Source organism: Lutra lutra, chromosome 1 (genome assembly GCF_902655055.1).
Source record: "Lutra lutra chromosome 1, mLutLut1.2, whole genome shotgun sequence".
Lineage (NCBI taxonomy): Eukaryota > Metazoa > Chordata > Mammalia > Carnivora > Mustelidae > Lutra > Lutra lutra.
The window spans coordinates 133,414,851-133,440,927 of record NC_062278.1 but is presented as its reverse complement, the minus strand read 5'-3'; the positions used below and the strand labels follow the sequence as shown (position 1 = coordinate 133,440,927).

Below are 26,077 nucleotides of genomic sequence, written 5' to 3'. Positions count from 1 at the left end.
AAGGTGATTTAGCCTCAGGGTCCCCATTTTCTCCCCCTACTGTTGGCCTCACTTCATGTGGGTCTCTTGCCCAGAGGACACCTCCTCTCAGAGGACTCTCTCTCTCTCTCTTCTGGCTTTATTGTTCTTCATTGCACATAGCGCTGCCTGACATTTTATTATCTATGTATTTTCCAAAGTTATCTCTTTATTCTCTACCCTAGAAGGTAAGCTCTATGAAGGTAGGAATTTACCTCACTTGTTTAATGCTGTGTTCACAGTTTCTAGAAGGCACCTGGCACATAATAGACATTCGGGAAGAATTTGTTAAGTACTGTTGAGTGTTCAAGGTAGAACCATCATGTCTTATTTTTTCCTTTTCCCCCCAGATCTCAAAGGTGCAATGTTTGTGTAATTAATGATTTAAAAAGACATTTCCTGTGGATGACTCAAATGTGTAAAACTCCTTTTATCTCCTAACTTGCGTGGCAGGTCAGCCATGCAGAAGCTGGGAGCTGAAGTGTTTGAGAAGGTCTACAGCTACCTCAAGAGAGCAAGGCACCAGAAGGCCAGTGAAGCCGAGATCCAGGCAGCTCTAGAAAAAGTGGTGCCTCATGCCAGTGACTGTTTTGAAGTTGACCAGCTCCTGTACTTTGAAGAACAGCTGCTGATCACAGCGGGTAAAGGGCCCACACTCCAGAACCCTCACCAACAACTGTCAAAAACAAGCAAGTTCAAGGGGACAAATCCATTCAACACATAAGGGGGACTTCATTATGGGAAATGGGCACAACACTGGGGCTACCATCTTTAGTTTCAGTTCCTTGTCAGGAGGAGTGAGTCCTTTAGAGAGTAGTAAACCCATCTGCCTCGACTCTGAGTCCTGGGCCAGTCAGTGTTGGTCTATACTCGGAGGAAAGCTTATGGGACCGAGTATGGCTTCCTGAAAAGCATTCTCTCGAATGTGCCCTCGGCCCTTCCACTGGGACGGACCACCCCTGAGATGGTCTGGAAGAACCCATCTACCCTGGACCATTTCCACTTGGAGGACCGACTCGGTGCCTCCTGCCTCGAGTCTCGTGCTCTATGGTCAGCCTGCTCCCTCCTTAGGTCGCTCAACACAGGCCTCTGACACACTGAGCTGCTGACCAGGAGTCACGAATCTTCGTCTCAAGTCACCTGTTTTGGGCACTTTTGCCCTTCTCTGGCTAACAAGCAAGATGTGTATAAGGACCTGGACTAAAAATCCAAAAAGCAATTCTCTTCTGTGATTTATTCTCCAAGCTCATTCATGGAGTATTGAAGACTTTTATTCGTAATAAATATATTTTACATGGTTACAAAATAAGTCACCTATTTTATCTTTTCCTTATCTAGAAGTTTGCTGATGAACATAACACATCTGTGGTCATTACTACTGAGAGCAGCTCACACTGGATTCATTTGGTGCCTATTATGTGTCAGTACCGAGCTCTGTGCTTACAGTTTATTTTTTTTTAAAGATTTTATTTATTTGACAGAGAGAGATCACACGTGGACAGAGAGGCAAGCAGAGAGAGGGAGAGGAGGAAGCAGGCTCCCTGCTGAGCAGAGAGCCCGATGTGGGACTCGATCCCAGGACCCTGAGATCATGAACTGAGCTGAAGGCAGAGGCTTAACCCACTGAGCCACCCAGGTGCCCCTGTGCTTACAGTTTAAAGGGCCTTCTGTCATTCGATCTTTTCACTGACTAGAGAGACAGAGAGAGGAGAGATTGCCCCCATGTTTGAGCGAACTGCGTATTTATTCAGCTATCAGAGCTGAGCTGAGCTGTCACCCCTGGGGTCTGTCTGATTCCTGTGCTGGAATCTTAACCACTAGGCATGTGGGTTTTCAACCAAGAAGCTACATCAGACTTGGTGGAGGAGCTTAAACATACACATGTTTAGGGGCACCTGGGTGGCTCAGTGGGTTAAAGCCTCTGCCTTCGGCTCAGGTCATGATCCCAGGGTCCTGGGATCGAGCCCCGCATCGGGCTCTCTGCTCAGCGGGAAGCCTGCTTCCCCCTCATTCTCTCTGCCTGCCTCTCTGCCTACTTGAGATCTCTGTCTGTCAAATAAATAAAATCTTTAAAAAAAAATACACACCTTTAAACATACTGTTAAAGAACTATCCTGATGCATGTGAGAACACTAGAGAAGGCTTTATTCGGGATGATTAAAATAGGGGAGAGAGACAGGGCTTAACACCAAACACAGCATGCAAAGCTGGAGATTTATACCCCAGGGTGGGACAGGGCAGAGCAGGGCTCGAGGGATGTCAAGTTACAAAGAGAAGACACGTAGAGTAGGGGAAATTGTTGCCAAACCGACTTCACAGGACTCTTGCTGAAGACAAGAGTGTGACCCAAGAGCTGGGGTAGTGGATTCTCACTAAACCGCCTTAACGGGATTCTGGCTACACTGGACTCAGCAGGCTCGAGACAGGGCCCACCAGGCGGAGGCCCAGCTGAACAAGCGCTCAGAGGAGGCAGTCTAAAGTTCTGTCAAGGAGAGAAACTTGATCAACACCCAGCCTCACCCCCCTCCTGTCTCTGGGGAGGCATGGGGCCAAAGCCTTTCTTCTCTTACAGAACAATCTGGTGAACCTGACACATGAGTTATCTAGCGGTCAGCATTCTGCCCTCCGCTAATGATGGAGGACACTGAGGCAGAGTGTCCTTACCAACCCGTTATGGTGGTGCCCTGCCCCCGGCACGAGGCAGTGCCTTTAAGACTAGTGTTTCTCGGGGTGCCTGGGTGGCTCAGTGGGTTAAGCCGCTGCCTTCGGCTCAGGTCATGATCTCAGGGTCCTGGGATCGAGTCCCACATCGGGCTCTCTGCTCAGCAGGGAGCCTGCTTCCCTCTCTCTCTCTCTCTCTGCCTGCCTCTCTGTCTACTTGTGATCTCTCTCTGTCAAATAAATAAATAAAAAATCTTAAAAAAAAAAAAAAAAAAAGACTAGTGTTTCTCACATTTGAGTGTCAGGATCACCAGGAGTGCTCGTTAAGACAAATTCAGGGCCCATCCCCAGCATTTCTGATTCAATAGTTCTTGGTGGAAATGGGGACTTTGCGTTTCTTACAAGTTCCCAGGGGAAGTTGATGCTCCGGGTGTGAGAACCCCCCTCAGACCACCGTTTGAGACCCTTCCTCCTGCGGCCTCTCCTCCCTGTGTTGGGAGCAGTACTTGGTCTGCTGGGGGCCTGACTCATCTCACTAACATCTCTGAAGGTGGTATGAGGACTGGGAAGAAGGCCCAAAGACTTCAGATGCCTTGCCGTGAATACTCTGAAGACGCAGTGATTGGGAGGGAAAAGGTCAAAGTGTGACTAACATGGCTTTTGGGAGTTCGATGGGATCAGTTCAAGGACAAGGCAGCACAGTCAACGTGCTCTATGTCTCATTCCCACCTCTGCCCAGCAGCCAAGGGAACCACAGAAACCCACAAACTCTGCTGTGCTCCAGGGCTCATGAACATCACTGTCCTGTGTTCCCTCAACTCCTGTACGCCGTGGAGAGGTAGAGGTGTGTCAGGCCCTTATCCCTGGCCGGCAGGTGATAGTCGTGTTGCTGATCTCACAGCCCCTATGTCTGGGGCAGGAAAAACAGGCCTCAAAAATGGGCTTCTTCCTGGGGGTGGACACTGAGACTTCACAGAATTCTGACCTTGAGCCTGTTGTTCAAGCCCAAATCCAGAACTTGTAACCCCTACCAGGGTAGAACACTGACGATCAGGTTTGCCCCGGGGGGCCTAGGACATTCCCATCGTGCTGACAGGGAAGAGCCCTCAGCCCCTGGAAGGGCTCCTCATAGCTCCCATATCCTTTTCTGACCAAACAGATTCGAAATGTATCCGGAAGAGGGGGACAATAGTAGCAAGTTATAAAAGTTTCTGAATCTTCTTGCTAATGGTTTTCATAACATTAGAACAGAATACTTGTGTGAGTTACTGGGTCAGAATAGGAAATACCTGCATTTCCAGTACTCTCTTCCATCTTTCACAAACAGATGAATGTGCCCAGGGAACAAAACCCCAGATTTAAGAACGTGTTGTTAGGGTCATTCCTCTAGCCTTTAGGATCTGTGGCTGGAACTACAAAAAAACTGACCCCACCCCCCAAAAAAACAGATTAAAAGGAGAAAACCACTGTGTGCTTCACTGGGAGTGAGGGCAGTGGTGCAAGATGGAAGGTAACAAGGAAAAAAAAATCACTTTTTAATTATTACTATTGGGAAAGTACTTTCTCCTTTAGTCTGACTCAGTCTGGATTTCGAATGACTCCAGGGTTGGTATTAATCACGAACCAAACTGCGAAAGTGTCGTTCACTGGGTAGAAACTGGCTGGGGGATTAAGGAAGGCAGAAGGTGTCATTATGAAACTGTCACAGGTAGGAGACAATAAAAGAACCCCACTGGCTTGCTGCTTTGTAATATATATACATATATAAATATATATATGTGTGCATATATTTCACAAACACCAGTTGACCTTTCCGCTTTCTATTTATGCAGAGGAAATGCCATCAGCTATTTTGGATGATGAGGAGATAAGACACACACAGGAGAGTGAAGGAAGTTAATTATTTAATGTATTTGGGGCTGAGGCTGGAGCAAAAGCTCTAGGTCTATTATAAAGTCCAGCCATCACAGTGGGCTCAGGATAAAGGAGGCTGACAAACAGTAGCTCCACTCCTCTTTCAAGATGATGGGATCAGTAAGTAATGTGTCAGAAGATCGGGCCAGGCCATGGAGAAGATAAAGAAGCAAAAGAATGGAAAAATGAGGCAAAGAGAAGGGATGTGTGTATGGGGGTGGGAAACGGGATGGGGCAGGCTTGGACACACAGTAAAGAGTGTTGGAAACTTCTGCAGGGGCTTCTGGGTGGCTCAGTTGGTCAAGCTTCTGACTCTTGATTTCAGCTCAGGTCAAGATCCTGGGATCAAGCCCTGCATTGTCCAGCTCCACACTCAGGGCTGTGTCTTCTTGTCCCTCTCCCTCCCCCGCCGGCTCTCTCTCTCTCTCGCTCTCGCTCTCAATTAATTAATGCTTCTGCCACAATCTGCATAAGGAAAAAAACACAATACCAGGTGACTTGGATTCTAGACTCACTCTTGCCATTTACTATGTGATCTAGGGCAAGCCATTTTCTCTGTCTTTTCCTGCCTATGTCTGCACACTGCTATAAAGAGCAGGTAAGACAAGGTGATAGGCTCCATCACATGAAATTGACAGTGAGGTTCAGCCTAATGTGTGGAAATGCTTTCAATCTGGAAGATGCCCTTAACTTTGGAGGAGGACTCATTAGCTTGATTGTCAGGCTGCCTGATACCCCATCATTGGAGACTCATCCCTGAAAGCTTCCTTAGTCTTCCAAGATTCTACTACTATGCAAGCACACCCCAAAAGTTATCATGCTTAGCCATTTTCAGCTGACTCTTGACTAGAAATTAGCTGACAGTCAGCTAAGAGCTGATAGGGCCATGAAGAAGGGAGCTCTGGAAAGGCAAGTGAGCTCTAAGGCCAGCTCTGAGTCCTCACAAAACCTCATCACACTTCACATTTTAGGACACTGCCCGTGTGACCCCCAAAGCAAGCAGTGTCACCAGTGCCCTTAGGAAGCTCGGTTCTTTCCTTAAGGGGACGAAGGAACATCAGAAATCTGGTCCAATGCATATGCATTATAAAATAATACATTTGTTAGGAATATCAAAGTCATTGGCATCTACACAGAATTGAAATCTTCACTCCAAGAAGAGTATTTTCGAAGTAGACTTGTAAGGTTAGATTGGGAGACGATCTTCGTACAGCTAGAAATTTTTTTCTCTTGAAAATATGGTGGCTGTTTCTTTGAAAGATTGAACTTTTGGTTCCAATTCACCCCTCTCTGGACCTCTGACTCTTCTCTTATATTCAGTAGCCTTCCCGCCCCCACGGGGGAAGTCGATTTCCCACCCCTTTGACTTTGGGTTGGGCCACAGAACTAGTTTGGGCGGAGTGATCACGCAGGAGCAGGAACGTCCTCGTTGGTGCACTAGATTTTGTGGTCTTGCATCTCTGCTTTCACCTGCTAGCCTGCCCATCACAGGGGGAGGATGAGAGATGGGGAGCAGAACGGCACAGGCCAACCTGCAGAGTCTTCCCAGCCAACGAGGACTAGAGCAGAACCGCTCCAGGCGATCTGCAGACTCTACAGCCAGAAGCAAATGTTCATTGCCTTAGGCTCCTCAGGTTCTGTGTTTATTACGCTGCGTTATTATGGCAGTAAACTAACCAATATACCCGACATCACTCTCTATTCCTTCTGTTAACACTTTTATTATCAAGTCCTTGGGCTTCCTTCTTTTTGGCATTGATTTTTATAAATTTGGGGGAAAGTTTACTTCTAATGAAATGATTTAGTGGTTTCTCGGGAAAAAAATGAGGATCCTCCCCCCCCCCCCCCCCCCCCGCCCCACCAAAATGGTGGACCTTGAACTCCGTCCTTCCTGGCTCTCAGAACGTTTCCAGACAGTGTGGTGCAGGACCTTAGAGCCTACCAGGACCACTTCATCTGCAGATAGGGTCCAGCTCTTCCTCGGATTTTACTTCTATGTGTATTGCTTTCCTATCATCTACCAGGCCTCTGGGCACACAATTATGAATGATAAGCATTCGACACGCAAAAGAAACAGCCGAAATGTCTGTTAACAGATGAATGGGTCAAGGAGATGTGACATATGTATGTATATACACAACAGAATATTATTCAGCCTTAGAAAGGAAGGAAATCTTACCATTTTCTTTTTTTTTTAATATTTTATTTATTTATTTGACAGACAGAGATCACAAGTAGTCAGAGAGGCAGGCAGAGAGAGAGGGGGAAGCAGGCTCCCTGCTGAGCAGAGAGCGCGATGTGAGGCTGGATCCCAGAACCCTGGGATCATGACCTGAGCCGAAGGCAGAGGCTTTAACCCACTGAGCCACCCAGGCGCCCCTGAATCTTACCATTTTCTACAGTATGGGTGAACCTGGAGGATGTTATCCTAAGTGAAATAAGCCAGACACGGAAAGTCGCATGCTGTAGGATCTCACTCTTCTGAGGAATGTAAAAATGTCAAGATCATAAAGGTGGCGGTTGCCAGGACTGGGGTTGGGTTGTCAGATGTTGGTCAAAGGTTAGGATGTTCTAGTTAATACAGGACAAATAAGTTCTGGAGATCTAATGTACAGCACGGTGACTCTAGTTAGAAGTAATACTGTATTACTGTACACTTGAACTCTGCTAAGGATGTAGATCTTTTTTTTTTTTAAGATTTGATTTTTTATTTATTTATTTATTTATTTATTTATTTATTTATTTGACAGAGATCACAAGAAGGCAGAGAGGCAGGCAGAGGGGGAGAGGAAGCAGGCTCCCCGCTGAGCAGAGAGCCCGATGCAGGGCTCAATCCCAGGACTCTGGGATCATAACCTGAGCGGAAGGCAGAGGCTTTAACCCACTGAGCCATCCAGGCACCCCAAGGATGTTGATCTTAAGTGCTCTTACCACAGACACAAAAGTGAAAATGGTCATGATGTGAGGTGACAGATGTGTTAATTAGGTTGATTGTGGTAGTCATTTCACAATGTATGAGTATATCAAAACATCACCTTGTGTACCTTAAATATATATAGTTTTTGTTGACTATACCTCAGTCAAGCTGGGAGAAGTTTCATCAGGCAAATACAAGGGAGGAAAAGATCTTGCAGGCCTGAAGAACACAAATATGGAGGACACAGCATGTGGGTGTTTGAAAGCTGTTTGGGCTGGTGGTACATGAAATGTGAGGACCATTATGTCAGGTTTGAGAGGAAGGTGTAGTGGGCAGCCTCCTCGATGGCCCCCAGGGATCCTCCCCTCTGGAATTCTGGTCTTGTGCAGTTACTTCTCCCATTGTGTCATGGTGGCATGTGTGACCAATAAAATATTGTAGAAATGGGGCTGACTTCCGTGACTAGGTCATAAGACATGGATTCCATCTTGCTTTCTCTTGGATTGCTCGTTCTGGAAGAAACCAGCCACCATGTCTCCAGGACACTCACACAACTTTTTTTTTTTTTTAAGATTTTATTTATTTACTTGACAGAGAGAGAGGGTGAGAAAGAGATCACAAGTAGGCAGAGAGGTAGGCAGACAGAAAGGGAGAAGCAGGCTTCCCTCTGAGCAGAAAGCCAGATGTGGGGCTCGATCCCAGCACCCTGGGATCATGACCCGAGCCAAAGGCAGAGGCTTAACCCACTGAGCCACCCAGGTGCCCCACACTCACACAACTTTAGGGAGAGATCTATTTGGCATAAAATTGAGGCTTCTGCCAACATCTAGCACCAAGTTGAGTCACCTGGGAAACAAATTCCCCAGCTCTAGTCAAGTCTTCATTTGACTGCAGCCTTTGCTGACATCTTGACTAAAACATCATGAGAAACCCTGTGCCAGGACCATCCAGCTAAGCCATTGCTTAATTCCTGACCCATGGATGCTGAAACAGTAAGTGTCCCGTGTGGTGTTAAGTCACTACATTTCATGGTATGATTCGGCAGTAGATCACTCATACAGAAGGCAAGGCTCAGATCTGAGCTGTTGGGTTTGTCTGCTGTGCGGGGCAGCCCCTGAAGAGGTGTGAACACGCCATGGCTTTTGGCTCTGAGACTACATGGAGGGCCGGTTAGAACAGGGTGAGGCTGGAGGCAGACAGGTGTGGTCTGGGCGCGAAAAGTGACGTCAGGGTCCTGTGGAGACAACACAAGGGCACCAGGAGAATGGAGGGCTGACCTGGGTGGGAGGGGAGGAGGACTCCTAGGTTTGTGGCATGGGTGATTGGGCCCTTCACAGAGCTGGGGATACAGGAGATGCGGGGAGGGCAGGAGAGGGGAGAAACGCTGGGTCCATTCCTGGGTGTGTTGGGTTCGGGGTGCTCATGGGTACTCAGGGGAGGAGGTCTGGGCACAAAGCTGCAGGTGTCTGTGAAATTCTTACACTCAGTGGATGCATGTAATGAGCTCCAGACCGCATGGCAGTGGGTATTTTCGGTGCTGGACCTGCGAACAACGAAGAGTAGGGCTACCTTCTGCAGAATGCCACTTCCTTTGAGGCTGCTGGATTTGATTTCAGATAAGTGAGTGCCCCCGAAATAATAATCACGGCATCTACCCCTTTTGGATGAAACTCAACTGGCCCAGCCTGAAGCTCTCTGCTGGCGGCCTCACCTCCCTGCCCCTCCACCCCCAGCTGTGTATTCTTCAACACTCAGCGGTTCTCAACCTTGGCTCTGCATTCGAAACACCTGGAAAATTTTATGAGGATTAAATGGAATCATTTAAAATTTCCTGGTAGATGGTCGACGTTGGTCACAGTCTTCTTTCTGCCTAAAAAGTGAGATTAGATGCTTATCTTTTTCTCCCTCTCCCGGACCCAAAGGGATCCAGTCTGTAAAAGGGTTTTGTGAAATGCAAAACTTTATTCAAATGTAAATGATAACCTTTAACTTCAGGAGAAGTCAGAGATCTTGGTATTTTTAACTTTTTACTATGGAAAACATCAAACTGTATAAAAGTAAAGAGAATAATATAATAAGCCCTTGTTATGGAACATCACTCAGCTTCAGAAATAATCAATTCACAGCCAATCCTCTTTTATTTCTATTCTCACCCACTGCCACCTCACTGCATTATTTTTATCATAAATTTATAAATACTTCAGAATGTATCTCTAAAAGAGAATCTTTTTTTAAAGCTGTAATACTATTTTCACACTTGTAACTGTACCAGTAATTCCTATCTACCAAATAGCATGTCAGTATTCACATTTCCCATCTTACTTTTTTTTCTTCAAATTAGGATCCCAGGAAAGCCCAACTGCTTCAACTAATAGATCTCCTTGATCTCTTGTTATGTACAGATTCTGCTTCTCTTTTTTCCCCTTGGGATCCATTTATTGAGGAAACCAGGTCATTGGTCTTGTAAAGTTTCTTTGAGTCTAGGTTTTACTGGTGGCATCTCCTCATTTAAAAAAATAAACTTTATACTTTTTAAAGAGATTTATTCATTAGAGAGCGAGAGAGTGCAGGGGAGGGGCAGAAGGAAAGTATCTCAAAGAGACTTCTTCCTCCATGTGGAGCCTGGAAATACAGGACTCTGAGATCATGACCTGAGCCCAAATCAAGAGTTGGATGCTCAACCCTCTGAACCACCCAGGCACCCCTAAATTTTATTTTTTGTAGCAGTTTTAGATTTATGGAAAAAGTTGTGAAGATAGTACAGAGTTCCCATATAGTCTACCCAGTTTTCCTATTATTAATATATTAGCATGGTACATTTGTTATAATAATGGACCAATATCAATACATTATTATTAATCAAAGTCTATACTTCAGTCACATTTCCTTAGCTTTTATCTAATGTCTTTTTTCTGATCCACGATCCTATCCAGGATACCACATTATTACATTCAGTCTTCAGGAATCCTAAAGGTCCCCTTTGTTTTGACAGTTTCTCAGACTCTCCTCATTTTCAGCGACCTTAACAGTTTTGAGGTGTGCTGCTCAGGTGTTTTATAGAATGTCCCTCTTATGGGGTTTAATGCTTTCTTCACAATTAGATCAGGGTTATGTCATTTTGGGAGGAAGAGAGCTGACATTAAGAACCGTATCCATCACATGGTATCAGTACATACCATCAACATGACTTATCACTGTTGATATTGACCTTGAGTCACCTGGCTAAAGCAATGTTTGTCAGGTTTCTCCTCAAAGTTACAAATCGTTCCCACCGCCCCCTCCCCTTTCCATAGTGTCCTCACTGGAAGGAAGTCATTATTCACAGCCCACACTTAAGGAGTGATCAGTTGTGCTCCACCTCCTGGAGGACAGAGTATCTATATAAATTATTTCAAATTCTTCTGCGGGAGATATCCCTTCCCACTCATTTTTTACTTATGCATTACTTTTTTCAGTAAGCTCTACACCCAAATTAGGGCTTAAACCCATGACCCTGAGATCAAGGGTCAAATGCTCTACCGGCTGAGCTAGCCAAGTGCCCCTACTTATGCATTAGCTACATCAGAATGGACCCACAAATCCTTACTTTATACTTTGGATTATAATCCAATACTTCTTTATTTTACTGCTCCAATTGTTTCAGCTTTGGCCACTGTGAGCTCTTTCAGTTAACTCGTGGGTCCCCATCCCTTTGACATATTCCTATCAATATGGATTTTTTTTTCTTTTCATTAAAAAAAAAAAAAAGATCTCTCACATCACAAGATGCTCTAGGTTTATCATGTACTCCTTAGGTAAATTTCTTGTCCCAGTGCTTGAATCAGCCATTTCTCCAAGGGGTCCTGGTTCCTTTATTAGAAAATGGTATTGGAAATCTAGCTCTGGGCACTGGGTATGCCTTTTGTCACTGTGTTACCCCTCCTTCGAGACCCCCCCCCACCAGCTGACAGAGTGAGGAAATTTGTGCATACGAACCTTTGTATATGCACATATCTATAACTATTTCTGTATGTAACCATCTGTATCTAAGTTAAGCTCAACACAATTTCATACTGATGTCTCCAGCTCTAATCCACTACCACGTGGATCATTTTAGCTTCTTCCTGATATTTAAAAAAGTTTTTTTTATATCTTATAAAATTGTAGTTAGATCCAGATTCAAATTCAGTTTTTTGGCAAGATTATTTCATACTAGGTGGTATGTTCTTCCATTATGAAGTGTACAGTATCTGATTTTCTTTTGGTGACATTAATAGTCATTGATGATCATGCCCTACGATCTATTACTTAAAGTTTAAAAAATAGTAAAATTATGATTGGCTCTATCTTTTTTCTTTGATTAACTATAATACCCTATATAAGTTTCCTCTTATTAACTATTTGGGACCCCTGAGGTACAGCTCATTAAAAAAAAAAAAAAGACAGGATAAATACTTCATCCTTTTCCTCCTCCTCCTCCTCATTATTATTTTAGGATTCAAATAGTGTTTATTGAATCAATGGACTAATGATCTCGGAGGCTCCCAAAATTTCTCAGTTCTCTGTAATTTAGGGTGCCAGTACATTTTTCATGGCCTCCTTAAGCCAAAAGAAATGGCTATCGGGGCGCCTGAGTGGCTCAGTAGGTTAAAGCCTCTGCTTTCGGCTCAGGTCATGATCCCAGGGTCCTGGGATCAAGCCCCACATCAGGCTCTCTGTTCTGCGGGGAGCCTGCTTCCTCCTCTCTCTCTCTGCCTGCCTCTCTGCCTACTTGTGATCTCTGTCAAATAAATAAATAAAATCTTAAAAAAAAAAAAAAAGAAAAGAAATGGCTATCAATTACTGAATAGTTAGGTCCAAACATCTTAAGTGTTTATGTCCTGACAACATGGCACCTGTTTGTCACCACCTGACATCTCAAACCCTCATTTCCTGTTCCACACTGATTTTTATCCCATACTTGCTTTTCATCACAACTGCTAAAAACCCAGCTTCACAAAGATACAACGTCATCAGAAAGGATGTAGCCATCTAATGTTGAATCTATTCATTAAATCGAAGCAAGTAGTTTTTGATGTCTAAGAGAGACTATTATGTTTTAAATTTCAGAATTTTTGTTTTTATTTTTATTTATTTTTAATTTTAATTTTTTTAAAGATTTTAATTTATTTGACAGATAAATCACAAGTAGGCAGAGAGGCAGGCAGAGAGAGGAAGGGAAGCAGGCTCCCTGCTGAGCAGAGAGCCCAATGTGGGGCTTGATCCCAGGACTCTGGGATCATGACCTGAGCCGAAGGCAGAGGCTTTAACCCACTGAGCCACCCAGGTGCCCCTTATTTTTAATTTTTAAAAAGATTTCATTTACTTGACAGAGAAAGAGAACACAAGCAGTGGGATCTGCAGAGGGAAAGGGAGAAACAGGCTCCCCGCTGAGCAAGGAGCCTGATGCAGGGCTCAATCCCAGGATCCTGGGACCATGACCCGAGCTGAAGGCAGACACTTAACCAACTGAGCCACCCAGGCGCCCCTTCTGTTTTTTGTTTTTGTTTTTTTCATTTTTAGTATTGAAGTATAGTTGACATAAGATGTTATGTTAGTTTTAGGTGTTCAACAGTGATTTGACAAGTCTGTACATCACTCAGTGCTCACTATGGTAAGTGTGGTCACCATCTGTCATCCTCCAACGTTACTACACTATCATTGCCTCTATTCCCTATGCTGTACTTTTCACCTTCATGACTCATTTTATAATCGGAGGTTTGTGCCTCTTAATCCCTGTCACCCGTTTCACCCATTCTCCCACCCCTTCCTCCTCATTATTTTTCAGATGAATTCCTTCTTCAGCATCTTCTGAGGTTACCACTGAGTTATTTTTGGTTTTGAGTACCATTATGAACTTGGAGTAGCTCTCAAGGGACACAGCATTGCTCAGTGATCTACCTCCAGCCTTTACTTCTGGATACTCTGCCTCAGGAAGGTGGAACTGGGGGAGGCTGGGCTCCCCCTCAAGAGGCAGAAAGCAGTGCAGAGGCAGAGAGCAGTTTGGAAATGGATGGCAAGACTGGGGAGGGGGGAGAATCTTTGGGGAGTTCCATGTTCATTCATACTGAAAGAGCTCTGGTTTCCAAAGTCATTAATCCTTATATAGCTGTTGCCTTGGTTTCACAGAGTTTTCCACATTGCCTTAGAAATAGCTGAATCCATCTTTAAAAGCCTCCTCCTGGAACCAGGAAAGAAAAACAACCTGAAGCTCTGGGAAGAGCAGGTCTCTCCCATGTAGGAGAGAAAGCAGGTCACCTTTGGAATGTTAGGGGTAAGTGTTAGGGCACTGATTGCTTATTAGTTACCTGAAACAAAGTTAAAAACCACCACCAGAGATTCTGATCCAGTTGGTCTGGAGTGGACCGTGCAATTTGGGGTGGACCGTGCAATTGGCAGTCTTCGTGAGTTTTCTGCAAGTGTTCAACGGGGGCCATTTCCAAGCCCCCCAGAACTCTAACAAGCCAATGAATTTGTGCCATATTTACAGTGTCATCATTTTGATCCAGCTGCCTGATGTTGGCTGCATTCCAGGTCTTTAATATAAGACACATCACTCGGCCCCTACCCTCGCTCCAAGGATGGTTACAATAAATTTGTGCTGGGCACTGCTCCAAGCACCTTAAACATTTCACTACCTCTGTATCATCTTAAGAGATGAGCGCTGGGTATCTGAGAGAGTTAAATGACTCGTTAAGGTCACAAGCCTGTGTCTGGACGGGTTCGTGGGCTCTTTCCTATCACATGCTATCTCTTACAGGTTAGGACTTTAAGCGCAGGCCCTCTTAAGGAGCTGCACCCTCCCTTCCTTTGTGTAATAAATAGTGACTCTTGGTGTAGGGGCTGTCTGCAGGGGACCTAGACTTGGGTGAGGGATTCCGAATGCCTGTTCCTCAGCATCCGGCACTAGTAGCCTCCACCTTCCTTCACAGCTCTGGGGTCTGGTGCGTATGAGCAAGGTCCGGAAGGCCTTAGGCACTTCCACCTCTGATCCTCCCCGAGAGCACAGCTCACACCCACAGCTTTCCACACTTACCCTTCCCCTGAAAATCGCATCAGTCCTATCCTATGCTACCTGTCCTATTCGCTGCCTATCGCCACCCCCAATTTCTCTCTAGAAAACACTTATTGACCACCCCTGTCCTATGATCCCCCCCATCTCAAAAAAATGCCGCCATGCACCCTGGCCATAAACTCTGACCTCACCCTAGCACAACTCTCCCCCGACATTCAACCAGCCACTGGGTCCCCCGCCCCCAACTCCGCCCCGCAGGGCAGCTGTTTCACCTATCGCTCCTTTCCATCGCCACTGCCCAAGGACAGGCCAGGTCTCCGAAGCCAGCTCGGCCTCAGTCCTTCCTAGCCCCGGCTCCAGCCCCAGGCTCCGTGTGCCACCGGAACCAAACCAGCTGCGGCTCCCTGACGCTCCCGCGCTGCCTCCACCCGCAGGCCTCGGCCCCAGGGAGAGCCTGCCCCGGAAGCCCGCCCCGCCAACCGCCGGCTGCCGGAGCCCCGAAGGCCGGGCACTGTGACGGAAGCGTGACTTCCCTGCCTCACTCGGCGCCCGGATCCCGGGCCACGCCGCCTTCGCCCCGCCCCGCCCGGGGCCCAACCCGGACGAGGCTTTCAGTTCCCCCGAGTCCCGCGGCCGTCGCTGGCTCCCCGGGCCTGCAAGCCCCGCCTCGATTGGCTGGCGTCGGGTCCGCCTAGCCCCTTGGGCCCTCGGGACTGCGGCGGGGACAGGCGTGGGGCCATGGCCGGGATCCGCAAGCTGGAGCTGGAGGAGGCCCTAATGCTGGGGTCTGGCTGGCGCCACGCGTGCCACGCGCTGTTATACGCGCCGGACCCGGGGATGCTTTTCGGTCGCATCCCTCTCCGTTACGCGGTCCTGGTGAGAAGGGGCGCCCCGCCCCTACCCCCGCCCCTACCCCGCCCCCGCCCCCCTCCTCCTCCCTCTGGGACGCCGGACGGGCGCCCGGGCGACCCCGCTGTCCCTTCCCGCAGATGCAGATGCGCTTTGATGGGCGCCTCGGCTTCCCCGGCGGCTTCGTCAACATGCAGGACGGCGGTCTGGAGGCCGGGCTGAACCGCGAGCTGACCGAGGAGCTGGGCGAGGCCGTGGCGGGCTTCCACGTGGAGCGCTCCGACTACCGCAGCTCGCACGCGGGGCCCGGGGCGCGCATCGTGGCCCACTTCTACGCCAAGCGCCTGACGCTCCAGCAGCTGGTCGCTGTGGAGATGGGCGCCCCTCGCGCCAAGGACCACGGGCTGGAGGTGGGGCCCGGCCCGGGAACCCCACCCCCATGGCCTCCCTGCCCACCGCCCTCCCACAGCCGATCCCCCACTTTCCTAAGGTAGTTAGGATCTTGGGCTTCTTTCATCTGGTTGACAAGCCACAGCCAGTGTAGTCCGTCCCCGCTCCCCCCTCCCGCCCCCCCTTCCGTTAACTGGCCTCTGCAGTTGTTTTTCTAGAATTACCTAACCAAATCTCTCTCCCCCGCAAGCGTTGCATTCCAGGCCCCTGATTTTCTTGGGTAGATGTAGCCTGATAGGTTGTGGGGAACCTTTGTTGTTAAGCTAGGAGAGTCGGGGAGTCGATTGTTAATGGAGATGGTTTTCAAACTTTGACAGGTATCAGAATCAGCTGGGAAACTTATTACTGACCCCACTCCCAGAATTTCTGGTTCAGTGGGGGAAGGAAGGAGGGAAGGACCTGAGAATCTGCATTTTTTCAAAAGTTTCTAAATGGTGCTGATATGGCTGGTCTGGAATATTTTTGAGAACTATTGGTGAAGGGCCAAACATACATCCTGGAGGCAGAGGCACTGTAGGTTTAGTGATGTAGGAGAGATTAGTATTTATGAAGCTGGATGGCATGGTCATTTGTCTGCAGAGAGCTGGGCCCACTAGGTATAAGAAATAAGTCCTCAGGCCTCGTTCTGCTGGACTAATAAGGGATGAGACCTGATCTGGAAAGATCGGTCTAGGATGAGCTACTTATCTCGTCACCTGTCTCCTTCCTTTCACAGGTGCTAGGCCTGGTGCGAGTGCCCCTGTATACCCTACGGGATGGTGTGGGAGGCCTGCCTGCCTTCCTGGAGAACACCTTCATTGGAGCTGCAAAGGAGCAGCTGCTGGAGGCCCTCCAGGATTTAGAACTGGTGGAACCTGGTTCTCTTACAGCACGGAAGATCTCCCTACCTCGCTAGAAGCAGCCCTCTGTGGACCCACGGAACCTGAGATGAGGATCTTGGTACAAAGGAAGGGAGGAGGGAATGGGGGAGGTTTTCTCTTCCAGGCCTGGGCCTGATAGATGATAACAGATTAAAAGAAGTATGTGCAGTATGTTTGAGCAGAGGGCCCCCCCAGCAACTCTCAGCATCCAGAGCAAAAATCTGCAGCTCATCCTGGGGCCCTGGCAAATTCCCAGAGCTGGCCTCCTCTCTGTCCATTTGCACACACACAGCATAGCCGTCCCCGGACCTGTGAATGTACAGTCTGTGCCCACATACAAGCTGACGCCTCCCCACAACCCCCATGTGCAGTTTAACTGGAAAGTGGCATGTGTGGGGTCTAGCTTGTCATTGGAACCATCTCCTTGACGGGGAGGAGCCTCTGATCCAGGGGAGCATCTCTGCCCACACTCGTACATGGCTGTTCTCGGGGGTCTAGCCCAGCATATGTTTGCTGCAGAGGGGAGAGAAGCAGAGGACCTTTTCTCCCTGAAAATCGTCACATCCTTGCTTGGGTGTTGGCAAAAGAAATCTACTCCTGAAAGGTGGCAGAGGATCCTAACCAGCTTCCTGCCGTCTTCTGAAATTGAGCAGAAGGCTGAGAAAAAATGGCCTGGTCTCCTTGGACTTGAACTTCTGAGTCCTGGTGCATCTCCAAAGCTGTCATCTAGGACTCCTTAGACCAGGGACCTCAGAAGGGAAGAGACCCAGCCCTGGTCTAGCCCTGTCCTGACCAAAAGAGCCTGCCATTAAAGAATGGCTTATAGCTGAGCCTCAGAGCCCTTCTGGTTTCTGGACAAATTATCTGTCTGAGGTATAGGAGATCTGGGGATGAGAGAGCCATGGGTCTTGCTCTCCACGGGGTTAAAGGGCTAAATGGCAAATATCTCAGGCTTCGTGGGCCACATGGTCTTTGTAGCATCTGCTCAGCTCTTTAGTTTCAGAAGCAGCAATGAACAACAGATAATGGGCATGGCTGTGTTCCAGTAAAACTTACTTTATGCAAGGAGGTGGCCAGCCACCTGTAACCAATTTAATTATGATGCCTATTTACATGTTTCGTTTATGTCATGTTAAGAAGGAAATAAAAGATTGACAAAGGTCTCACCTTGAGAGGTTTTACTTTTTGCTAAGGTGGTCTAGAAGGGCCGGCCCTCTCTGAAGAGCAGGTACACTGAAAAATAAGGATGAAGTACCAGGTAGGAGGGTGGGAAGAATATTCTGGGTATTCCAGTAGTAGCATGTGTCAAGGTTCTGAGGAGAAATCTTGGCAGATTATCCCACATCAAGGAGAGGGGAATTAAACTCCATTTCTTGATTGGGGTGGCAGAGGGATAAACAAAGTATTTGTAGTCATCTTTAATTTGCCAGAGCATGGTCTAGAAATGGAAGAAGGCCAGTGTGATTAGGCTCTAGGAGGCAAGGGAAGAGGACGCTGGAGAGGTGGGCGGGAGCCAGATGGCATCTCATAAGGCATGGCCAGGGGCTGCTGGTGTGTGCAGTGCGGACTGGAAGGGGATAGGAGAGGGACTGGTTGATGAGGGAGGCTGCCACCTGGGAGATGGTAGAGGGCTGAGCCATGGTGGTAGAGAACGTGGGAAGATGTGGATGCATTTGAGAGAGGTGCTGGTGGCGGCATTGACAGGCCCTCTGATGGGCTGAGTGTGGGGGGAGGTAAGGGAAAAGAGGACTCAAGGATGACTTTTTGGTTTGTGTCTTAAGTTATCCAAATTGTGGATGGAGGGGAAGCCTGGGTCAGGGTGGAGAAGCTTGGGCAGGGGACAGAATCAAGGTCATTCTGGGTGTGTCGAGACAGAAATTTGTGAGTCACCTGCATAAAGAAAGTATGACAGTTTGCCCAAAGAGTTCAGGCAGGGAAAAAAAAAAAAAAAGAGAGAGGGTTCGGGATGGGGTCCTGAGGAAGCCAGGGGCTCCGGGTTCAGGAGGAGGAGAAGACAGCGTTGAAGAGGCTCAGGAGTTGAGAAGAAGCCGCTTTAAGACAGTGAACTCTGCCAAGTGCTTATGAGAATTTTGGTAAAATGAGGGCAAAACTGTCTGTCCATCAGATTTCGTAGCTGGAAGTTTTTGGTAACTGTGAGGGGAGCAGTTTCAGGACGGGGTGGGAGGGGAGTGGAAGGCAGACCCGGGGTGGGTGGGTGGATAGCGGGGGACTGGCCAGAGGAAGAAGTTTGTTCTATGGGAGTGTGGAGAAAGGGCTTGATACCTGGAGAGGGCTGCGGGGTCGGCAGGAGACTGAGCGTAAGTGTTTTGATGGGAACAAAGTAGAGAAAGGCGGTGCTGAAGGGGCCCCAGTCCCTGAAAACAGGAGGGCCAGAGCCTCTGACAGGAAGAGGGACAGTCCCGCAGCATCATGGGGCTCAGAGAAGAGGGAGAGGAAGGAGTAGAGGATGAGGAGTGCTAAATTAGTGGTGGGATGACAGACTTGGACTGTCTTGATGGAAATGAAGGGAGACTGATCAGCTGGATGTGGGCGGAGAATGCTCCCAGAGGTATCAAGTCATTCATCACTGCATGGAAAAGCAAGTTGGTTCAAGAAATAGCAGAATGGGAAGGCAGTGTTGAGCTAGGGGTTGGTTCAGAGCAGAACCCGACTGAGGGTCCAGAGTAGGACACCTTCAAGATGTGTCCCTGGGCCCTCAGGTGGCTCACAGGGTGGGGGACATGCACGCGTACTTACCCCTATCTTCCCATCCTCTGTGTTGAGCAGCTAGGAAGAAGCTGCTGGTGCCCATTTGGGGTTTTACAGAGGAGCGCCAGGAAGGGAGAGAGGCAGGGCCTGCACTAGAGAAGCCCCAAGGATGAGCTGCGGGCTAAGAGGTTTAATCTGCATACAAAGGGAAATGAAGAAAGGGGCTTCAGGGGGCGGTTAGTGAATTAAAGGTTTCCTGGAGTCAGGACTCCAACCTGTGGGGTGGTGGGAGGAGTATTTGAGCCCCAGAGGGATACTTCTGAAATTGAAAGATGAAGCCATCACAGGTTAAGTCACAGGTCAAGTCAAAGTCCGTGTGATGAAACCAGACACAGATGTTGGAGAAGGTAGTGTGAACTAGGAAACACCATCCTTAGTGAACAACAGGAGGGACCCAGGAGGGGGCAGCGGACACGACAGGGCAGCAGGAGCCTCCGAGGAGAGGGGCTGAGCAGTGGTCAGGAGGGACGGCAGGGAGCAGTGTTGTCCCGTGCACTTCTTGGCCCTGGAAGAGTCTGGGGTTGGGGATAGGGCTGGGCAGGTCTGCCCGAGTGCATACTGGGGTATAGTCCGGCTGCATCTTCCATTGTGTCCATGCGGCCCCTAGACAGTCCTACATATCTCCTCTGCTCCAGAGTTCCCGCAGCCCATCTCCGCACCTCCTGGCACTACAGCCAGCGGCCTACTTTTTTATTCCTACTCAGTCTCCTTATTTTGTAAATCTCTGGTGATGTTCAGGGAATCCACAGGCCTTCCTGTGGCCTCCCACGCACATGCCCTCCCAGTCAGTAGCTCTTGTCACAGGGAGCCATCTTGAAGGTGTCCGTCATTCTGTGGCTTGAGTGCATGTCACTGGCCTCGTCCCCCCAGTCCATAGGCAGACCAGGGGTCCTGCAGATTTTTCCCCAGGTTTCTCCCTCTCTCACCCATTGCCATCCTGCTGCTGGATGAGGACACTTGGGTATGGTTGCCCACAGGGATCTCCCTGACCTTGTTTAACCAGCCATCGGGTGGAGAAGACAGCAGCCTTCCTGGCTGTCCTCGCCCCCTCCCTTAGCTGCTGCAGTGACTGTCAGCACCTGACCCATTCCCTATCTGAAACATGGGGTTTATGATTCCTGGGGAGAGGGCTCACTGGGAACAGGGCTTTGAGGAGGCACTCCTGCCACTATTTATTGGTACCTGATGGCGGCCAGGTTTCGCTCCTTGTTAGCGCATTTGTCTCTGGGAGGCTGAGTGGCCCAGGCTGCATCCTCCCCCCACCCCCACTCCACAGCAAACATATTTCTGCTTTTCTCAGCAGAATCAGCTACATGTTCACACTTCTCAGTTCTGTGCTTTTTCCTAGATTATGCGACTGCTGGTGCTGAATTAACACTTCTGGGCCCCAGGCTGTCCTGAGCCAAAGTTGTACTCAGTTATCAAGTTTCTGGCAAGCCTATTATAAGCAGAAACATCCAAGGGAAGGGTAGCTTCCCAGTTACTTGGGTCCTCAGAGCTGCTAAGTGAAACAGACGAAGGTAGAGGATAGAGAAATGGGAAGGGATGTTTTCTGTGAGTTTTAGTTTATTGCAGAGAAAAAAAAATTCCATACTTTCTACCCCACACAGACAAAATGAATAGGAAAAAAAATTAGGAGAATAAACATTTTCTCTATGGTAAAATTAGTGATGGCATCAGAATTTGAGCCAAACTAACAGACATTGACCCTTGACCTACCTCAGAGGGGCAGAAGAGCTGGAGGTGAAGGGATTCTATTTAAAATATGATTCTGAGGAAAAGGATGTGGGGTATGGTCAGAGCAGAGGAAAAAGAGAAAGATCCAGTGGATTTAAGGCCACAGAAATTGGTCAGAGCAGAGGAAAAAGAGAAAGATCCAGTGGATTTAAGGCCACAGCAATCTCCGTAAAGGAGAAACCGTGTGGCCTCAGCTCCCCTGGCCCTCCTCCTTTGTATCTGACTCTGCTTGAGTACGGAGTTCATGTTACCTCCAGGTAAAGGCAACCTGGCAGAAAGTTGAAACCACCTAGTAGGCAAAGCAACACTGGGGTCCCTGGAAGGACAGGTCCGCAAAGGAATCTCCTCACCAACAGACTGGAGGGAGTCTGTGTGCAGGCTTTTCCCCAAAGTGCTCAGCTCTCCCTGATGCAGAGATGTGAACCCATGTCCGGAACTGAAGGGGTTCCCCGCCCCTTATGGGTTCTGCTCCTCTTGGTAGGCATTCCCAGCTGATGCACTGGCATGGATACTCCTTTTGCATGAAGGGAGATGACCTCTGGGTTGGGTTTTCAATAATTATAAAGAGCCCTTAGAAAAACCCCAGAGAGGACGGCTATTACCCCCAGCCCCCACCCCCACCCTCCACGGGTCACTGAGGACAGACTGATCAATGTACAGCCTCTTGTTGTCTAGGACCAATTCCAAGGTGGCGAATAGACAAAATCCAGGTAAACAGAGCAGGGTGAGCTGGTGTGCGGCCCAATGCTTGTCTGAGAGCCAAAGAACAGAAGAATTGCCTCTAATTAAGTAAACAGGAAATGATAACATGAGGTCTGTCCAAAAAAAAAAAAAAAAAAAAAAGAAAAGAAAAGAAAGGAACCCTGGATGTAAATGATAAAGAGTGAGCTCTGGAAGATTTATTCCAACACACGGAAGCAGGGTTTGCTCAGGGAATAAGAAAACCATGGACTCTGGAGTGAGGGGAAAGACGAGAAGCAGGTAGGAGCACCGAAGAAGGGCTTTAAGGAGACAAATCTCGCCATTAGCTCAGAGCCCCACTAGGACAGCGAAGAGCACCTCCCACACTGGAAGTAAGTACCGTGGGTGTCAAGAGCAGGCTTAAGAGAACTCCTAGATTACAACAAGCACCAAGCAAGGAAAGTGACCGGAGAGAATGAAGGAGGTAGAGAGATCACGCAGTAGAAATCCAGAGTACTGTCAGTCGATGGAATGAAGATATTAACAGGCAGCCCATACAATGTAACACACCAAGAGCAAAGCTGTAAACTTTGGACTTCGGCTGGAAGGAGGGTCATGTAATGTCATTGTAAGGACTTATTTTACTGTCCCTGCTCCCCTTCCCGCAGGGGACTTAAAAACAAGTCCCAGAAACCAGCTCCAGGTGTGGAGGCCAAGAAAAACAAGGCTGTACCCACCTCGAGTCTAGCCCTGACATAAGTACAGGCATCTTGGCAGAGCAAATCTGGCACCTTGCACTGTAGGAGTGGGTTAGCATAAGAATGGCCATCCTGAAGGCCGGGACGCCATTTTACTGAGCGTCCCTAACCAGCCCACACGCACACGTGACTTGAGATAAGAGAAAGTAGCTAACACCTAAGGAACAACTAAATCATATACTACCAGGGCGGTTAGGTGGTGGTGCCACAGGGACCAGATGTTAAAGAAAAACAAATAGTTAACTTGCAGAGATCACAAATCTGCAAACAGGAGTCTCCCTTGGTTTGCAAATGTCCTGGTGATTTACAACAAAAAGGGCTATCTCTTCAATGGCCCAATTTCCAGAGACAAATGGCTCAGTACCTTGAGGCCAAAGGTCGCCCTCCCCACCAAAAACTGTAGGAGGCTGAGGCAGAAGGAAATGTAATTAAGGAGAAAATTCTTCTAAACCTAAACTCACCTAACCGCCAGGATGGCGCCAGGGTGACTCTGAGTGGCAGAAAGTTAAACAAAGTTAAACTGTCAAGGTGGGGTGCAAGATATGTATGTAGCTATGAAGAAGTGCCTTGAAAATGCTATATAAACCCTTAGCTTTGAGAGCTCGGGGTCCTTGTTGAAACCCACTGCGCGGGGCGGATACTTGGACCCCAGCTACCTGGAGATAAACCTCTCTGTGTGACTTGCATTATCGAGAGTGTTCTCTAATTGAGGGGTGGTCGACTCCATACCCTAACATCATCAGTCAACAAGTGTGCCACCGGTGGGGGGCGTTGGTCATGGGGGAGGCGTGTGTTGGGGGGGACATAGGGGAATTTGTGTGCCTCCCCCTTAGTTTTGCTGTGAGCCTGATACTGCTCTAAATAACAAAGGCTTAAGTGTTGTCAGTCAGGACACATGTTAAGTGAGCAATATTTTAGGAAACAAGAAGAAACATCCCCTAAACTAAAGGAGATCTCAACTTGCAGGTTGGTGGGACTCCCTGTGTTCAGAGGAGAGGATAAAAGATAAAATCTGAAAAACAACAGTAGGATGCTGTTCTTTATTTCAAGGACATTGGTGAGGCAGGAAAATTAGGTCACCTAAAGTAGCAGAAACTTCCTGTCTACCCAAACGGATACTCAAAGGCGAAAGCATGTATATTACCCACGTAGTCTATCTGGAAAACAACAAAAATGTTCATAGCAGTCTACAAGACCAATCAAAGCAAAGAACTGATCAACGGGGAAGACACTTGCGAGCAGTAGCTCCACTTCTATACAAACTTAGTACTAAGTAATTGTGCTAACGATGGGTATAAAATGATACAAATGCTAGCCATTGAAAGAAAGATGTATAATGCAAAAATAAAGTAATAAATAATGTGATGACTATGCTTTGTCCCAAATTGTAGACCATTCTAGTAAAAGTTAGGAGGGAGGAGATGGGAAGAAACATACAACTAATTTTACTGGGGAAATGAATGGGTCCTGTTTGGCTTCTGAAGTTGATAATGACCTTGGGTTGGATTAAAAACATGACATTTTACTATTTCAAGGGACATGCCAGAGCAATGGGATTCTGGTTGAATGGGAAAAGATGGGCAAAGAATACCAGGCAGTTGCAGTCAAAAAGTAAATAATTGTCATAATTTTAATGTTGATGTCAAAAGCATTGGGGGGACTCAGCACTCTTTAGCTGATGAAGAGATTGTCTACAATGATCACATAATCATCGTGAATTTCCAATGACATACAGCAAGATCTATGGGAAACGCAAGAAAGAATCACCAGAATGTCTTTGGGAGACCGCAAACACACCTCCTCAGTCCCAGACAGTCCTTGCGCCTGGGCAGTCCAAGCTCTTTTCTTCCTCCTCAGAGCAACCATATGAAATGGAGACACTACTATCACCACACTCCAAATAAAGAAACTTAGGTGCAAAGATCAAGAAAATAATGACTATACTTTGCCTAACAGATAAAGATTGAACTCTAACCCGAAGCTGAGCATATACATTTCAGGACCCAGGAAACATTGGGCAAGTTAGGTACTGGGCCTTGTAAAACCTCACCCAATCCTCTCCAGTCTTGTACCACTTCTCCCAGTGGAGAGAATATGTACCACATTGTGTGACCACAAAATGAGGAAACTAGAAAGAAATGTCAGGAGTTCTAAATTTTTTTTCTTTAGGCTTTTTCATACTGTCTGAATCTTTTGCAATATGCATGTATTCTCTGTTTATAAGAAATGAGGAGGGGTGCTTGTGTGGCTCAGCCGGTTGGGCACCTGACTCTTGGTTTTGGCTCAGGTCATGATCTCAGGATGGTGAGATTGAGCCCAGGGTGGGGGCTCCCTGCTCTGTGGGAGTCTGCTTCTCCTCCTCCCTCTGATCCTCCCTCCATCACGCACTCTCTCAAATAAACAAATGAGTAAAATCTTTCTTTAAAAAATCATAAAGAAATAAGGACAGGACTCGGGGTGGAAGCAGGACCTATCCCAGAATAGGGGGGGAATTTATCAAGTTGTGGGAGGGCCTAAGCCCTCCAGCCCCCAAAGAGAAAATGCAGAGTGGAGCCCGACTGAGCAGGTGTGGACTGAGCAGGTGTGGTCCCATGTCCCCTGGGATCCTCCTGCAGCCAGGCCACCTGACCCTGCAGTGTGTTCCGTGACCTGGGCTGGGCCCTCTGGGTGGCTGGGGAAGGGGGGAGCGGATCTGAAGAAGGAGAAGGTCCCCAAGGGGGGGTGGCAGTGATGTTGTGTCACAAAGGTGACCGATTTTTTTTAATGTTCATAATTGCTTTTTTCAATTATGTTCAGTTAGCCACTGTATAGTACATCATTAGTTTTTGATGCACTGTTCAATGATTCATTAGTTGCATATAACACCCAGTGCTCATCACTACACGTGCCGTCCTTAATGCCCATCACCCAACTACCCCTTTCCCCACACCCCTCCCCTCTGCAACCCTCAGATTGTTTCCTGGAGTCCAGAGTCTCTCATGGTTTGTCTCTCTCTGATTTTTCCCGTTCACTTTTCCCTCCCTTCCCCTATGGTCCTCTGTGCTATTCCTTATGTTCCACATGTGAGTGAAACCATATAATTGACTTCCTCTGCTTGACTTATTTCACTTAGCATAATCCCCTCCAGTTCCATTCATACTGATGCAAATATTGGGTATTCATCCTTTCTGATGGCTGAGGAATATTCCATTGTGTATATGGACCACATCTTCTTTATCCATTTGTCTGTTGAAGGGAATCTCAGCTCCTTCCACAGTTTGGCAAGTGGACATTGCTGCTCTGAGCATTGGGGTGCAGATGGCCCTTCTTTTCACTACATCTGTATCAGACAACTGATTTTTTAAAAGGCCAGGCACTCGCAGGTCCTTTTTGTTCCGATAGGGGCAGCACTAGGGGTTCCCTGCATTTTAATCATCTCCTCTTTAGTTTC

At 47.8% G+C, this 26,077-nt stretch overlaps 2 protein-coding genes across 10 annotated transcripts in view; both read left to right on the top strand.

Moving 5' to 3' along the window:
• NEK11 (NIMA related kinase 11) overlaps positions 1-1,324 on the top strand; it is a 239,248-nt gene extending 237,924 nt beyond the window's left edge. For 7 of the 9 annotated variants that reach the window (XM_047737089.1, XM_047737079.1, XM_047737082.1 and 4 more), the window contains one exon: positions 472-1,324. In XM_047737089.1, coding sequence (XP_047593045.1) covers positions 472-742 — 271 coding nt within the window. In that variant the 3' untranslated portion in view covers positions 743-1,324. The remainder of the gene's footprint in view (positions 1-471) is intronic. The other 2 variants (XM_047737090.1, XM_047737093.1) reach the window with 2 other exon arrangements.
• Positions 1,325-15,131: 13,807 nt separating this feature from the next.
• Positions 15,132-17,865, top strand: NUDT16 (nudix hydrolase 16). The gene is made up of 3 exons (XM_047737134.1): positions 15,132-15,419; positions 15,533-15,802; positions 16,558-17,865. The coding sequence occupies exons 1-3, from the start codon at positions 15,282-15,284 to the stop codon at positions 16,735-16,737; spliced, it is 588 nt and encodes a 195-aa protein (XP_047593090.1). The 5' UTR covers positions 15,132-15,281; the 3' UTR covers positions 16,738-17,865.
• Positions 17,866-26,077: the final 8,212 nt, after the last annotated feature.

Coding starts and splice junctions, on each gene's coding strand:
- NUDT16 (XM_047737134.1), top strand. CDS start 15,282: ATGGCCGGGATCCGCAAGCTGGAGCTGGAGGAGGCCCTAATGCTGGGG. Junction 15,420..15,532: donor CTCTCCGTTACGCGGTCCTG/GTGAGAAGGGGC, acceptor CCCTTCCCGCAG/ATGCAGATGCGCTTTGATGG. Junction 15,803..16,557: donor CCAAGGACCACGGGCTGGAG/GTGGGGCCCGGC, acceptor TTCCTTTCACAG/GTGCTAGGCCTGGTGCGAGT.